This window comes from Ammospiza caudacuta, chromosome 23, assembly GCF_027887145.1.
Source record: "Ammospiza caudacuta isolate bAmmCau1 chromosome 23, bAmmCau1.pri, whole genome shotgun sequence".
NCBI classification, from domain to species: domain Eukaryota; kingdom Metazoa; phylum Chordata; class Aves; order Passeriformes; family Passerellidae; genus Ammospiza; species Ammospiza caudacuta.
Window position 1 is genome coordinate 7,373,355 of NC_080615.1, and position 15,842 is coordinate 7,389,196.

General features: G+C 45.0%; 1 protein-coding gene across 1 annotated transcript in view; it reads right to left on the bottom strand.

Moving 5' to 3' along the window:
* CBL (Cbl proto-oncogene) overlaps positions 1-15,217 on the bottom strand; it is a 37,135-nt gene extending 21,918 nt beyond the window's left edge. Inside the window, exons 1-2 of the mRNA XM_058818944.1 lie at positions 14,998-15,217; positions 8,826-9,073 (exon numbers count right to left, since the gene is read on the bottom strand). Of these exons, the coding sequence (XP_058674927.1) occupies positions 8,826-9,073; positions 14,998-15,144 (395 nt within the window). The 5' untranslated portion in view covers positions 15,145-15,217. The remainder of the gene's footprint in view (positions 1-8,825; positions 9,074-14,997) is intronic.
* Between the last annotated feature and the right edge of the window lie 625 nt (positions 15,218-15,842).

Sequence of the window (15,842 nt, forward strand, 5' to 3'; positions counted from 1 at the left end):
TTCTTTCCTACCCTTCTTTATCCAGCTACATTTTCATTAGTGTGCAGCAATGAAAGCTGCTCAAAGGGTTTATGGAAAACACCAGCTACACAAAGAATTCTGGTTTTTCTCATTTCAAACGTGTCCAACCACAGCAGGTGCTTGGGATTAACTCAAGGAAAAGCCCCCAGCTGCTCCTCCCCGAGCTGTCCCATTCCCCAGCTGTCTCTGGATGTGTCACACACTCAAACTGGGTATTTTGAAGCAGTTCTGCAGTCTGGGTTTGGCAGGGTAAGTAATTCAAAGCTGTGTATTTCTCTTTGCATTTTGGGGAAGGCTCAGATTCTGAGCTCATGGTACAGGGAAAATGATTTCATTATAAATTCCCACCCCATGGAGACTCCCACCATGTCTCTGCAATGCCTTTTTATGATAAACACTAGAAAAATTGTAAATCAGAGGTGTGGAATTCTGAAAGCACTCACTCATAAAAAGGCCAAATAAAAAGAGGACAGTGTGATTTAGTGCAAGAAGAAAAAGCAAACACCAGGCTGTTATCAATCATTTAATCTACAACCCAAGCAAAAAATGATGGGCTTTTTATAACTGAGTTTATAAAAATAGGAGCTTTAATAAACATGCTAATGATTGTGTACTCTCCTTTTGCTGCCCAGCACAATGTGGGGAAATTTGTGTATGACAGAAAAGCACTCTGATGAATTTCTGACCCTGAACAAGTGCATGGTTTAAACAAAACACTGCAAGAAGCCAGAGAATATTCCTGGGCCCAGCTGTTTATCTCTTGTGCCTCAGCTGAGCTCCAGGAAGTGCCTGCACTCAGCTGAGCACATCAGTTAATGAGAGAAATAAGAACTTCCTCAGGCTTAAGGATGGATAAACAAATGGTTGTACACACACACATTGAAGGACTTGGTTTCCAAAACCAGCTGAACGTTTTAAATTCTCAAGGTTATCATATTTTTTATAAAAATCCAGCTATATTGTGAGTAAATAACAGGAAAAACCACAGGAAGTGAACATAAAGAGCGGCAAATTGCAAAATAGTTTGTGTTACTGGCTCTTACATACAGCAGTTACCAATCCTGTGCTAAAAGGACAAAATATTTCCTTTATTTTAACAATTTACATATTTGTAAATTTACACAGACCAAATAAACACTTGTAATTCTAGAGAATATTTTTATTAGCATGTCACAGCTTACTGATGATTGTGCTTTATTTTTAGTAACATCAGAACTGTCCTTATTGCTATTGCTTCAACTAAGCAGATGTGAATGTACTCTCAGAAAAAGGGACAACATTCAAAAAAAATTTATGGTTTTTAGACTGGAGATTCTCACACAGTTTTGACCACAGACCTCCAGCAATGTCCCATTTTTTTTTAATTTAACCTAAACACAGTAATGCACACAAAACTGTCACCAAGGGCTCCACCAGAGACAACTTATGAGTTAAAGAACTAAATCTTATGAGTTCAAATTAAATCTTACAAGAATTAATTAAAATGAAATCTCCCAAGCCCAGTTTGGGAAGAGCTGAGTGCAGCACCTAAATCCTGCTGCTGTGGAATTTAAACACCTGCCAGTGTTTAAATGCTGAAAACGTTACCCAGGGAGCTCAGGCCACATCAGAGCTGTCCCCAGAGTGTGCAGCAGCTGCAGGAACACCTGGGCCAGCTTCAAAGAGCCAGAGCTGACTGTTCTGTGCTCACAGCACCGGCTGAGGTGGGATTTCACAGCCCTGAGGGTTTTCACACGTACGTGCAAAGCTCTCGGTTTATTATGGTTGGAAATAACGAATCAACATGTGAAAACGTCAAAAGATAAATATTTTTTTTTCACTGGGTACAGTAGCCAAGTGTTTCACACATGGTGAGGAGCACCTGCAGCTGGAGCATGGAGGGACCAGTGCTTGTGCACTGGGAGTGAGTGAGAATTGGTTGTGGGACCAGCCAGGCACAGCTCCAGAGCCTGCCCAGCTCAGCCTCTGCATCCATCAAGCTCTGAATTTGGGGAACCAAAACCAGCATGAAGCAAGAGGGTTCCTTCAGTTACCCCCTCCTTCCTGCCCTGAGCCCCCTCTGCTGGGGTTCTGCTCTTCCTTCCTGCCCAGGATGGGTTTGGGTTTGCTCCACACCTTTCTGTGAGCAGACACTTCCAGCTGCAGCCCCAGCTGGGGGCTCTGCTGGTGTTGTCTCCCTCCCCCAGACCCTCAGCAGATCTTTCTTTCCCTGTTTCCTGTATGGGCTCCATCTTGGAAAGCCATTAAAGGTCTGGTTTAATCAGGGATGTGTCTCTCAGCCACGTTGACACAATTAGTTAAATTAATGTGCTTTGTGACTAAATGCCTTTTCCCCTCAAGGCAAGGTTAGTGTGGCACAACCATTTCTGCCACTGCCAGCTACGATTTTTTCATTTTCTTCCAGTATTTCTCCCCTCCCTCAGAAGCACCCAGCTGACACAATATAATTTAGTTCCTCACACGTAGCAAGGATCAGCTCCACAGGCTGATTTAGTCACAATATTGTGCTCACATGCCATCATTTGACGTGCACACAGTGTCTGTAAAGCTCGTTCTACTGAAGACGTTACAAACACAGAGGAATTATAAAGAAACCAACCTCAAAATGCTTCACTCTGTAATTATTGTCCTCATTTCTTATTCTTACACTCTTACCACCAGATTCTGTTTAGGTGACACAGTTAGCATCCACAGGATAAAGTGCAAGCTCCACTACTTATGAAAACACCAACCACAAACCCACAGGTTTTTTTCCTATAACTGCACCTTACAATTTTATGCTTGAAGAGCTAAAAAAAAAATTAAAAAAAAAGAAACCCAAACAGTCTTTTAACGACTCCAACAAGTAAAATGCGCTTTCAGAAACCACAAAGATGTGAGGTTCTCATGTCACAGGGGCTTCCAGATGCACCAGGCATGAGCAGATTGATTTCAGCAGAGAGTTTGATATGCCTGGCTTCAAAAGGAAGAATTTCAGGAGTTTTCTGTGTGCTGGTGTTCACAGAAGCAGCCAGTGGAAATGCTCGAGGTGATCCCAAGCTGTCTTTTGTAACCCTGAGGCAGCTCAGGCTCCTCTGATCAGGATAAAAATAGAAACAGCGGAACTACTTTCAACAAAACTTGCAACACAGGAAGTGAATGAAATTCCACTTAACTATTGCTGGCTCAACAGAAGGCACCTTACACAGCCAGGCTCTGTAACACTCACAGGATTTCCTCAGAGTAACTAAAAGAATGGATTAATATTACATTTATTGCTTGTTCCACAGAATTTTTCACCATCAGCTCCTTCTTTTTCAGTGCTTTAGGTATTACAGAGCAGTTTCCTTATGCTCTGCTGGACCCTGGCACTTTTCAGGTCACATAAATATATTTTAACACCTTTAATTCTGTGAGCAGAGCCTGCCCATCACTTCCAAAGGTAACACAAAACACATTAACCACCCAAAATCATTACATATTCCTATCAGTATGCAAATGGCTGTTACTGATGGGAAGCAGAAAGGACACCAGGCCACTGTGCTGACCACAAGGACCAAACCCACTGACCTTTAAAGGATCTGGAATTATTATTTTTGGCACAAGTGTTGGTATTACATTATTTTTTCTCTGTTAAGAAGCTAGAAATCCACTTCTAACATTTAAATTTTAGAGATTATGCTTTCAAGAGAGGAATACATTTGGTATTATTAATGGTCTTTAAAGAGCTCAGCACATATTCAGAGGACTGACAAGGTAAAGGATAAAACTCTCACTTAGGTAACAGATTCATTTATTTTACCAAACTCAGGGGATTACACAACAAATGCACTGCTCAGGACATGTCTCATTATACCTAATTTTGGGCTCTGTGCACTGGAATAAAAAATTGTCTTTCAGGGGCTATTTGCAGGAGTTAAAGAGAAAAACAGAGCACAAAAGCCCTGACTCCAAATCGTGGAACATCCCATATTTCATGATTCATCTTCACAATCTCAAAACTGGATACCTAGTGGGATTGACAAGGAGCTGGGGCAGCTTCAGAGTAGATATTAACAATATCTTTATTCTAAGGAAAAATATTCTTTATTTTAGTTTGGGCAGGCCCTGGCACAGCTGCTACCCCTGGGAGTGCCCAAAGAACAACCTGGAACAGTGGGAGGTGCCCCTGCCCATGGCAAGGGGTGGGATGGGCTAAAATCCAACCCCAGAAATCCCAAGTGTGGCATCCCAGCCCTGAACACCCCAGAGACATGATAAAGTTGCCAAGTAGCAGCAGCAGATTTTTGCCAGCATGGAGAAATCCATCACATTCCCAACGATAATTACTACAAATGAACCAATGCTTGTAATTCCACCCACAACAGCAAGTCCACAGCCTCCCATAAAACTCTACAGTTTTATAGGCTCTGAGAGGAAAGAAGAATGAAAATCTTCCTTCCTTATTATGCAATCATCTGAAATCTTGCATTTGTCCACAAATTGATTTTCAAGACGGTTGGTTCAATTTTAGACAGAAAGAAAATGAATGCAAGCTTAAGCCAATTATGCTAAGTGTTACTTAAGTTCCAAAACTATCACCTAAACTGCAATTTAAAACCAAATTAGAAAGAAAGAATTCACATTCCTCCCCTCCAACAACATTTGCATGATAATGAATTTCTTCTTGGGTAATAAGCAGTTAGTTAGTGTTCATATGCTGGAGTCTGGCAAGGAAACCTTTCTTGTGGGCAGCTTTGGAGCCTGTTCTTTTCTTTAAGATGTTCTAATTTAAATGCAGATGTAGACTTCACACTAGTGGGTTTTGTTTAAAAAAAAAAAAAAAGTGCTGTGCTGCTGTATTAGAAGGAAGTGCCAGAAAGAGGACTCACACACACCATTTTGAGCTCCACATTTTGCACTATCTCCTTTCCCTGGGCAGGAATGTGTGCAAGAGGTCTCAAAGATGAGATTAGAGAATCAACCCCCCTCATCCCAGAGGGTTTTCTGGTTCAGGGTTTAACACAAATGTTTTCCAACTTTTTCCTCTTTAAATTCCAACCTTTTTCTTTTTCTTTTTTTTTTTCTCCAAGTCATTCTTCATGCGCTTCCTTCCCCTTCAGAGATATGCATGGTCATTTCCAGGAGACATTAAACACTGGGAGCTTTTTCCTGTGTAAATTAGTGAGTCCTAACATTGGAGAAGAATATGAAATCCTGCTGAGCCAGCATCCCCTAAGCTCTTGTCAGAAGAACAATTAAAAATGGAGCAGCTTCCCAAAGCTTTTTTTCACCTATGGAAAAAAGTTTATTGTATTCCCTGCCTAACCCCATTTTCTTTATAGATATTTTCTATTTTAACTGGCTTTGTTAGGAATTTGTTTCCCACAGCTGAACTAGAAAAATATCTTGTGCCACTCCTTAAACATCCAGTCCACATCCTGAAAAATTATTTCTCCTCACTCACCCTGCAGCTTCCATAGCTGTGCTCTAATGTGGAAACATTTGCAGTGCTCTGATTTTATTTAGAAAATAACCTCTCTGAATTTTCCCTCCTTATAGACTGGTTTAACATAATTAGTAAATTTGATTCTTTGGTGAAAAATGGACTCTTCAGCCTAATTAATCCCTTCCGAAGGAACAGACAATTCCTCTACCTGTCTCCTGACCAACAAGCTATTTTTCACTCCTGCCATGTCAAGTATAATCTATTTACACAACTGCAAAACCACTGCTGCAAGAAGTAATTGATGCAGTGTGGAAAGCTGACAAATTGCAGCTCTTCTGTGCAAGCAAGAGGGCTGAGAAGTAAAAGCTTCCTGCAATGGAAACAGAAAAAAAAATAGTCCGGCAAAACCACCAAGCCTCTAAATGAAACTGAAATCGAGACCTGAGGCAGGTTCAGCATGTTCAGAGTAAGAGTGGCACTGCCAAGCAATCACATTGCAGGGAAAATATGTTTATTTCATCTTTTTGTTGTTGTTAAAAAGGAAACTGAAAAAGTTCACAATGGAAAAGTCACTTATTTACCCCTGGATCTATAAATAAAAGGAAGCAGCACCTCTGGAAATGTGCTCAGCCTTCAGAATTTCTAATTACTGACACAGCCAACAAATCATTAGATCTTTTGCCTTTACCTTATTACAAGCACACAACAAAATATCCAAAATTATTAACTAGAAACACTACTTGTTTCCAAGCCTGCAGATGTTACTTTTAGCTATCAAAACTCAGAGGAGCAACACAGTATCTCTAATAAAATCCCCAAAGTTACCAAGTTGCATTTGATCTACTCGCTAAAATTCAGTTTTAAACAGTAGCCAGAAGTTACTGCTCCTACCTATCAGTCAGGAAATGCACCCAGAGCTTTGAAAGCACCCTCAGCAGCATGAATTTTTAAACAGACATGGAAGTGAGCTAAAGCAGAATTTAAATAGCATCTTGAAAGCTCTCCTAACAAAACAAGTGAGCTCTCCTCACAAAAATCACAGCGTGAGTTTAAGGCAGGAGAGGTACAACCATGGTTAATTTATATATTCATATTCTGAAGCACTGTACACCAAAACCACAGAGCTACAGAGACCTCCCAATGTCTGAGAGGAAGTACACAGAGAGCAAGTTGGAAATAACAGGAATAGAGGGTGATGCTCAAGTGATCAGGGCAGTTCTGATCCCACCTCAGGCATTTTTCATGGGCTGGAGGAGCAAACTACACCTGTTTATGCAAATGTCAAAATTGTGCCTTCTGCTCTACACCAGGAGCCACTTGGGGGAGAAAATAAGGGTATACACAACAGGCAGCAAAATGAATGCAAAGTCTGGAGGAGAGGAGGAAAAATGCTTCAAGAACAGGGACAAAAAAGTCAGAAAAGTCAAAACAACACATCTATTAAAATTTTACAGTCCTGTTCTCAAAACACTGCAGAATAATGGCCACAAGCATGCATGAGATCAAGAGCAAAATAATGGCCACAAGCATGCATGAGATCAAGAGCAAATAAGATTATATATATATATATATGCACACATACGTACATATATATATATATATATATTTATACACACATATACAAACTGCCATGAGTACATTCCCAGTGAACACCAGATTCAGTTTCTATTTGTTTGCTTTAGAGACTGCTGACCATCTTCCATAAAGCCTCTCCCACACTTGGGAGTATTTGAATTTATTAATGTATTAATAAATTATTATTTATTTTGAATTTATTAATTCTTACTTTAAAAGATTCGTGTTTTTCTTCAGCTCCTAGCAAGGTGAGAAAATTTCAGTTTCTTCACTTTAGATTAGCATATATATATATATATATATATATATATATATATATATATACTAATATATATATATAATATAATACATATTTTATATATAAAATATATTTTTATATATGTATTATATATATAGGTATAGGTATAAATTTCTGCATTTATAGTATACATATTTTATATCTATGGGTGAATTTATAGCATAAATTAATTTAATTTAATTAACATATAGCACTGAAGTATTGGGTTCCAAGAGCTCCCACAACCATGGAATCTGGCACTGGCAGTGCAGCATTTAACAGAATCCCCAAAACCAAAATCCTCATTCTTTGTGTAGGTATCTCTTGAACTGGTACACAAATGACAGGCACTGGCTGCTCTGCTCTTGTCCTTTTTTGTGACAAATTAAAGAATTGAGAATGTTCCCAAGCCCAGCAGCAGCACAAGGAAAGGCTCTCTGTGTTACCCTCCAGGAACAAACAGCCACTGCTGCTTCCTGGGCTGTGCAGCAGCAGAGGAAGATGCCATGAGAGTGGCCAGGATGTGATGCTGTTTTAATGCTCGTGTTTAACACAAGTCTCCCCACAGTTCCTTCCCTGCTAAAGCTGTTTATTCATAAATGGGACAATTAGCAATTCCCCCAGGACTCCTGTGCCTGCTGTGAGAACAGCAGCCTCTGCTACAGCCCTGACATTGCCATCTATCAATCTGGATTTCCCCTGCTCCCTCTAGTCAATTAGTTGGATTACAAACCAACTAGGATGATTAACCCCCTGGAATTACTTCTCTCTGCTCCTCTCTGAAAAACCAAGGCACTGGAGATGGGATTTTGGATTCATGACTGACACAGCCACCACTTACCCAAGATTTATGACAGATCACAATACACACACAGCTAACAGCACTCCAGAAAGAAATTTCCATTTTTTAAACCATTCTTCAACACAGGCAGTAGCAATCGAAGCAGCACCAGCAATGCCTTCTGGAGCCACTGTCAGCCTTTGGTTGGAGCTCAATACCATGGAATATGCTACACAGAGTTCAATATTAAACCAGAAACATGTGCCAACACTTTTCCCCCTCCAGTACTTCCAAGCTGTTGCCAGGCTGTTAACCACATTCTCCCCAGGGCAATTATGTTCAGCCACTGGGTGGTTTTCACATTTTTCCACCTTTTTTTTTTTAATTTCAACGTCTACTCCAAAAACCTGAAATGAGTTTAGTGTTACAAATGTATGCCTTGTACATCTCTGCACAAATGTGTAAGATTGATCTTTTCCAGAGTTTTACTCCACTCTTCATTCATTTTGTCTTTTCTTAAAGCTGGACGAGGAAACACCTTCTCAGGTACACTAAGTTAATATTATTTTGTTCAAGAGAGCCTTATGGAGGTTTCTACCTCCACCTATCCCTTTTTTAATGCTGTTCAACCTGAGGGTGCCCCTTGACCTCTGCTATGCCTTTGTACAAAATGAAAGGAGCTGACACCAGATCTACCTTAAACACAAAGCTTCCAACCCATTTAATTCCTCCAACAAACACCTGAACCCATTTCTCTCCATTACCTAGGCTGGGAGTTCTCCTCGTACATCCTCTCCTTCCCCTCCTTGAAGAGGCTGATGGTCTGCTTGGTTTTCTTCATCAGGTTCTCCATGAAGACCCTGAAGTACTCGTTGTCGCCCAGGGTCTCCATCTTGCCCTCGTAGCGGGACAGGATGGTGCGCAGGTGCTGGTAGGTGTCAGGCAGCAGGTCCAGGATGTAGGGAGGGCTGTTCTTCAGGGCCAGTTTGGGGTTTTGGCACAGACGTACCACCTGTGGGATTGGAGAAAGCAGCTCTGTGAAAACTCCAGGAGAGGAGCACGAGCAGGGGTTAAACACAAGTCACACGTTTGTCGTAATTTGTTGGGCAAGTCCAGATGGAATCACAGAATCCCAGATTCCCTGAGGCTGGAAAAGACCTCTGAGACTGAGTCCAACCTGGTCCCCACCTCACCAATCAGACCAGAGCATTCCTTGGATACCTCCACCACCTCCCCTTCCAAAGCCTGACCATCCTTTCCATGGAGAAACTCCTCCTGATGTCCCAGCAGAACCTTCCCTGGTGCAGCTTGAGGTCCTTTCCTCTTGTCCTGGGAGCAGAGCCCAACCCCAGCTCACTGCAACTTTCAGGGAGTTTTAGAGTGATCAGGTCTCCCCTGAGCCTCATCTTCTCCAGATACTGAGCCCAGCCACCATAAAAGAATGCAATTTCTGGGCTGAAGTGCATGTGGATTGATGAAACTCATGATAATAAATTGATGTGACAGGGGAGGGGAAAGGAAGCCACTTCACCATCCGCCATGGCCAAATGTTTCCATTATCTAAACTGAGAATTAAAGGGAGAGTTGATGGCAAAACAGCCATTTGAAAAAATTAAGTAGTGAATTTTCAGTTCTAGAAAGGGCTGGAGTTAGAGTTGTGAGGTCAGTTTTGGATCAAGTGTACAAGGTAAGAAGCAGCAGTCTGACACTTCTATATTCTGTGATTTCCAGCAAACCTGAGCACAAAATGTAGAGACACTTTGCTAAAGTTCTTCCCTATAATGAACTTTATGTGGCTGCTTAACATCCAGCATATAAATGAGGTCTAAACTCAGGACACTGAGGGAATTACAGATATCAAACAGTGCAGAATGCAAAACTTTAGTAAAGTGGATAAGAAAAAGCAAAAGAACAGTTTAACATCCTTCTGCAGCATCTCATTCCCACAAAACCTTGTGAAACCTTCAAGAGGAATTGAGCAGTTCCCTACAGTGCAGGCTTAAATACCTACTTCCCTTAAATATAGCTGGTAAACAGAGTCATTCCTCCTGAAACACTGCTTTAGCTTTTCACTTTGCCATTTAGGGTATGTGCAAAAAGCAACCTTGTGAAGTGACACCTCCGATTTTATCTGACTTACAGCAGTGCCTGCACCAAGAGCTGACCTAAGAAAGGTTCAATTCCAGCCAAGAGAAAGGCACACAGTGTATCCAAACTCCAACCAGAAAAATCAGACTGCTGGCAAAAAAAAAAAAAAAAAAAAGTCTAAAAAAGCCTCGGCAAGAATACATGGGAAAAACAAACTACTAAAACTTTCCCTCCATTTTGAAGAGGCTGCCAAGGCCCTGAGATAAAGGGATGGATGGCCAGACAGCTGATTTAGTAAATTGATGCTGATGCCTCAACTGCTGCTTCCTTGGAGCCTGTGAACATTGTACACTGAACCATATCAACAAATTGAGTCAACACATTTGTCCCCTGAAAAAAAAAAAAAAAATGTTTCACTATGAGCATGAAGAGGTTCTAAATCTGCTCCTCAGACACAGCTGAGCTGTGCTCTGGGCAGCAAAAGCTTTTCAGCAGAAATTGTTTATTATACAGGGGGTTGAAAACGTTAACAAACACAGTCAGCCCTGAGGAGGAAGCACATGAAGCAAGCAGAGCCTGCACTTCCCTCATCTTGCTGGAAATAGAGAACAATTTGGCTGCTACATTCTGAAATTACCCAGCTATGGGAGCAGCAGACCTGCTGCATTTCAGACTTTGATATCAATTAAAACAATTCCCCCACAGCAGCAGAGAGTTCTGCAAACTGCTCATTCTCAGAGCCCCTGTAAAATGCTTCCCAAGAATCAGATTCCTCAAACAGTTAACAGAAAGGTCAAAACTTGCTGGTATTTTATTATCAAATCAGCTTCTTTATTTACCAAGCAAACCAAAATTAGCTAAGATGAGCAGTTAAACAAAACTGTATAACTAAGAACTGCTGCCTCATGAGCAAACTTGGGGTTTTCGCAACACAGCAGCAACAGAAGCATTTTGTGGCATTTTCCTCGTTTCTCTACGTGTGCACTTGCAGCATCATGACAACATCCAAAGGAATGTTCCCAGCCCTGGGAACAGCTGCCCCTCAGCAGCCTTCCACAGGGACCAGCAACGTGGAAGGAAATTGAGCAAAAAAGCAGAAAAATATTTTTTTGTTTAGGTGTGATGGCAACAAACAGAAGCAATCCACGGGTTTAAATTATCATCCAAAATTTGCCTGGCTCGTTGTGTTCTCTGAGGAACAAACCATTTAGGGAGATGTTTTTGGGTTTTCAGACACACCAATAAAGCTCAGCATGAAGAGAGGTAGGCCTGTGAAGGACCTGAAAATTGACTTCACCCATTTCCATTTTCCAAATGCAAGTCAAAAACCAGTCTTCCCAACTGAGTTTTGAGGAAAGAATCTGTTATGTACTCACTCTAGGAAAAATAATCTCATCTACATCTTCAAGGCCTGGAATTGAATCCTTGCCCTCAACAATCTGCAGCTTGCCTTGACTAATTCTGGATTTAAGAGTCCCAGGCCTGATGAGCATCCAGGGGCTACTCCCAGGTAAGATTTTCCCTCTCAGGCAGTTCTGAAAACTCATTTTTTCCTTCCTTTACTGCACTGAGATCACTCCTCATTCCAGTGCAACAAAACAAAACCTACTCAAACATCTCTTATCTCTTGCTAGATTTGTGTTTGGCCTTTCTTCTCCTCACAATGAAGGTGACCTGCAGTGGCACTTCTCTACATCAGTTCTAGGAACTGAATGGTATCAGGAAACCCTTTAGGGAAGTTTTATCTCAAAGCTCCTCTTCCTCCTCTGTTCCTTCCCACATTTATTGCACTCTGCTCCATCCCAAGCAGCTCATGACTAACCCACCTATTCCTCAAATACCACCCACAGCAGGGAACTCCAGGGGGCTGCATTTCATCTCTGCTCTGCAGAGAAATGCAGAAATGTCACCTCATTCGGCTGAAGGGGAACATCCAGCAGGGATGGGAAGGGATATTTTATGTCCATGCTCTGTGTGACCACGTGTAGCTGTGGGAGGAATGGCACTGACAAAAAATTAGGGCTTCAAATGAAAGAATCTGAAAGACATAAATATGTCAGGCAGCTTATGGAGAGCATTACAGGGAAAATATTTGGACAAGAATCAACTTGCATAGGAAATTCATCAGTCACATCCCAAAGCAGAGATGCACGAATGCTTTGACAACAGCAGCTAATTATGCAGGCTAACAAATGAGGTCGTGAGTGTGGTGTACCCACACAGACACAGCACGCAGCTCTGAGAGGCAAAAACATCATCTATTAAACATGCACACAGGCAGGTTTTTATCTGCACCTGGAATTTCATCTTCCTGGCCCAGAAATCTCACCCATTCTCAACACCTTCCATTCATTTAGCATTCCTCACTGTGAGCTTTGCTGGGTTTTTGCTACACCACGAAAGAGATTTTAATTCAGACGTGTTCTTTGAGTGTGCATAAGTACAGCTGAAATCTAACTGAAATCTGAAAGGCTTTTCAGAGCCAGAACTCTCCTTTTGTACCAATCAGACTGAGCAAGACTTCAAGCCTGAGAGCTTCTGGATGTTGCCTGTGAGTAAACCTGGAGTAAAAGAGGTTGATGTAACTTGTGACAAACACAGCAGCAGCCCTGGCTTTTCTGTCACTGGAGAGAGAACACACCCAACCTGCTATAAAGACCTAAAGCTGTGAAATTTCACGCCAAAAAACACCCTGCTGCATTTTAAAATGCCACAATAATCAGCTTTTTAGTCAGGCTAATCTTTTCCTTCGAGCAGAGCAGGTCATGAGCTCAAACACAAGTTGCCATCTATAGCCACACATTCTGTAGATGAATATGTGCATTCTTACAGGTTACACTTATTTAGGGTCCTGTTTCCATGCCCAAGCTGCCTCTGCTACATCAGCACTTGGCCCTCAGAGTGTGTAACAGAGCCAATGGCACCTCTGAAAGGGTTTTTTGCTCTGCCCCGGTCTCTGTAGGTGATCAAAGCTCATCACAGGCACAGCAAGGCACAACCATAAACCCTGCCTTTTGTGGGGCCAGCCAACACAGAGTGATTTCTTGGCAGGAACGGGATTTAATACTCCTTTAAAGAAGTCATTTGCTCTGCCTGCTTTTAGCACTTACTGCAGGAGGCTCAGCCACTGCATAGATAAACGATGCAGGGGAAAGCGAAGGGAAATGCACAAGCCTGAGGGGCAGTTGGATGAGGGATGGCCAAAATCCCTGCCTGCTCTGCTCCCAGAGGGGAGGGAGGTGGCCAGGTGACAGTCCCCAAAGCCTGGGGGCAACTTGGGTGATGCTCTCACTCTACACCACTTGTAGGGCCTTAAACTCAGTGCCATAAACTGCACTGCACGTTTCAGACTGCAGCATGCCAAGCCTAGCCTTGATTTCAGGGCTGAATAGTAATTATCAATGAAAATTCCACCAAAATGTTCCATTTTTATTTTGTGCCTATTTCTGTGTGCCTGCTTTCACTCACTTGGTCATTCCCTGACAACCCCCCAGCATTTCTGGAAACCCTGGACCGAGCAGCACACCTAGCCAGGCCAGTAAATCAAATATCCCATCACACCAACGGGCCAAAAGGTCTGGTGTCCTGCCCCCGGCAAGAGCCATTTCCTGGCATTTGAAAAGGAGGAGGAGGAGGAGTGGACAGTCTTAATGACCCCAGAGAGCCCCTCCTGAAGGTGTGGGGCTGGAAGAAGGCCTTTCCAGCTCCCACGCCACAAGTTTTTCTTGTTAAACATCACTTGATGCTTTATCTTCCTCTAACTACTGATTGCACAAGGGTTTATTCAGGCTTTTACAGTTTTCCCTCAGTTTTAAGGAAAAGGTTTTGTCCTGAGTGCAGCAACACATTCCTGTTCATTCCAAAAGGAACAACCTGGCCTGCCACAAAGCTTCACCATCCATTACCCACACACCAGGCTCTATTTGCTTCCAAGGAGCAAATCCTGGATTTCTCCCTTGTCCTGCTGCTGTCACCACCTGCAGCTCCCCATCCCATTCCCAGCACCACCAGTGCCCACCCCAGCACCTACAGGACTGGAATTATCTATACATGTATATAATTAATACAGATATTATTCTACAGGCTTGGAAGGGACCCACGACCATCCAGTGCAGCTCCTGGCCTTGCACAGGACAGCCCAACAATCCCAACAAGCCCAAATGCTGAGCTCTGGCAGCCTTAGGGCTGTGACCACTGCCCTTAGGAAGCATCCCAGATCTTCTCAGGCACTTCCAAATCCTCCATTCCAAACCGTCCCCTCTTCCTCCACCTTGTTCCTTGCAGAGCTGCTGATGTCCCTTCATGCCTTCCCATGCTGCCATGCCATCCTGGTGCTGCCTCCCCGCCATGGCTCACCTCCCCACCGGGTGCCACATGGAATCACAGCACGGTCGGGGTTGGAAGGACCTTAAATCCCATCCTGTCCCTGGCAGGGACACCTTCCACCACCCCAGGCTGCTCCCAGCCCTGTCCAGCCTGGCCTTGGGCACATCCAGGGGCAGCCACAGCTTCTCTGGCACCTTGTGCCAGGCTTGCCCATCCTGCCAGGGCACAATTCCTAACTCCCAATATCCCACCAGTGCCAAGCCATTCCCCCTTGTGCTGTCACTCCAGGCTCACCACATCCTTCCCCCACAGCGCTGCCCCCCATTCTGTGTCCACACACCCCTGAACCCCCCAGATATCCCCCCGGAGCCCCCGATATCCCCCTGGAGCCCCAGCCCCTTCTCTCCCAGCCACCTCCACAATTCCAGGCTCATCCCAGATCCCCCCTGACCCCAGAGCCCCGAACCCCCCAGGCCAGCCCCGTGCCACAGCCACCCCTCCCCACCCCAGCGCCCTCCCCACCTTGTCCATGAGCTTCCAGCACTTCTCCACCATCTTCTTGTCCACGGCGCCGGGCTGGTGCGGCCCGAGGTGGTGGTGGTGCGGCTGGAACGCGTCCTTCATCAGCCCGATGAGCCCGCCGGGGCCCTTCTTCAGCGGCGCCGACATGGGGGCGCCCACAGCCGGCCCGTGGGGCCCGTCCGGCACCGGGGCCGCGGCCCTGGAGGGGACCGGGCTGAGGGCGCTCCGGGCCGGGCCGGGCCGGGCAGGGCGGCGGCGGCGGCCGTGGGCGGTGGCGGCGGCGGCGGCGCCCGGTTCCAGCGAGGCCCCGCCCTCCTCGCCGGCGCTGATTGGCCGCTCGCCCCCCCGCGCGCCCGGACACGCCCCCTCCCCCGGGGTGGAGCCGGCGCTGATTGGTCGCGGAGAGAAGCGCATGCGCGTTGTGGCGGCGTGAGGGCGGAGCGGCGGCCATGCTTGGTGCGGGCGGGGCGGGGCGGGGCGCGGTCGCCATGGGAACGCGGGGGCCGCGCTGGCCCCGCCGCCCCCGGGACGGACCCGCGGCCCTCGCGGCCCTTCCCGTGGCCGCCTTGCGAAACCGCGGCGCTTCCGCTTTCCCGGACGCGCGTTCCCTTTTCTAAGAACGCGGGGCCCCGACGCGGGGAGGCGGCGCTGCACGCACCCCTCTCCCGCAGAGGGATGTGCCCGAGGCTGGAGCGGCACCGGCAGCGGCAGGGAGGGGATGGGAACGGGAGAGCGTCCGGTGCACCTGGCAGGTACCTGAGGCCTGTCCCCGCAAAGCAGGGGAGGCAGAGGCCACCGGGGCTGAGTCCCCGTTCCCGGCATCCCGGCTCCAACCGGAGAAGGAG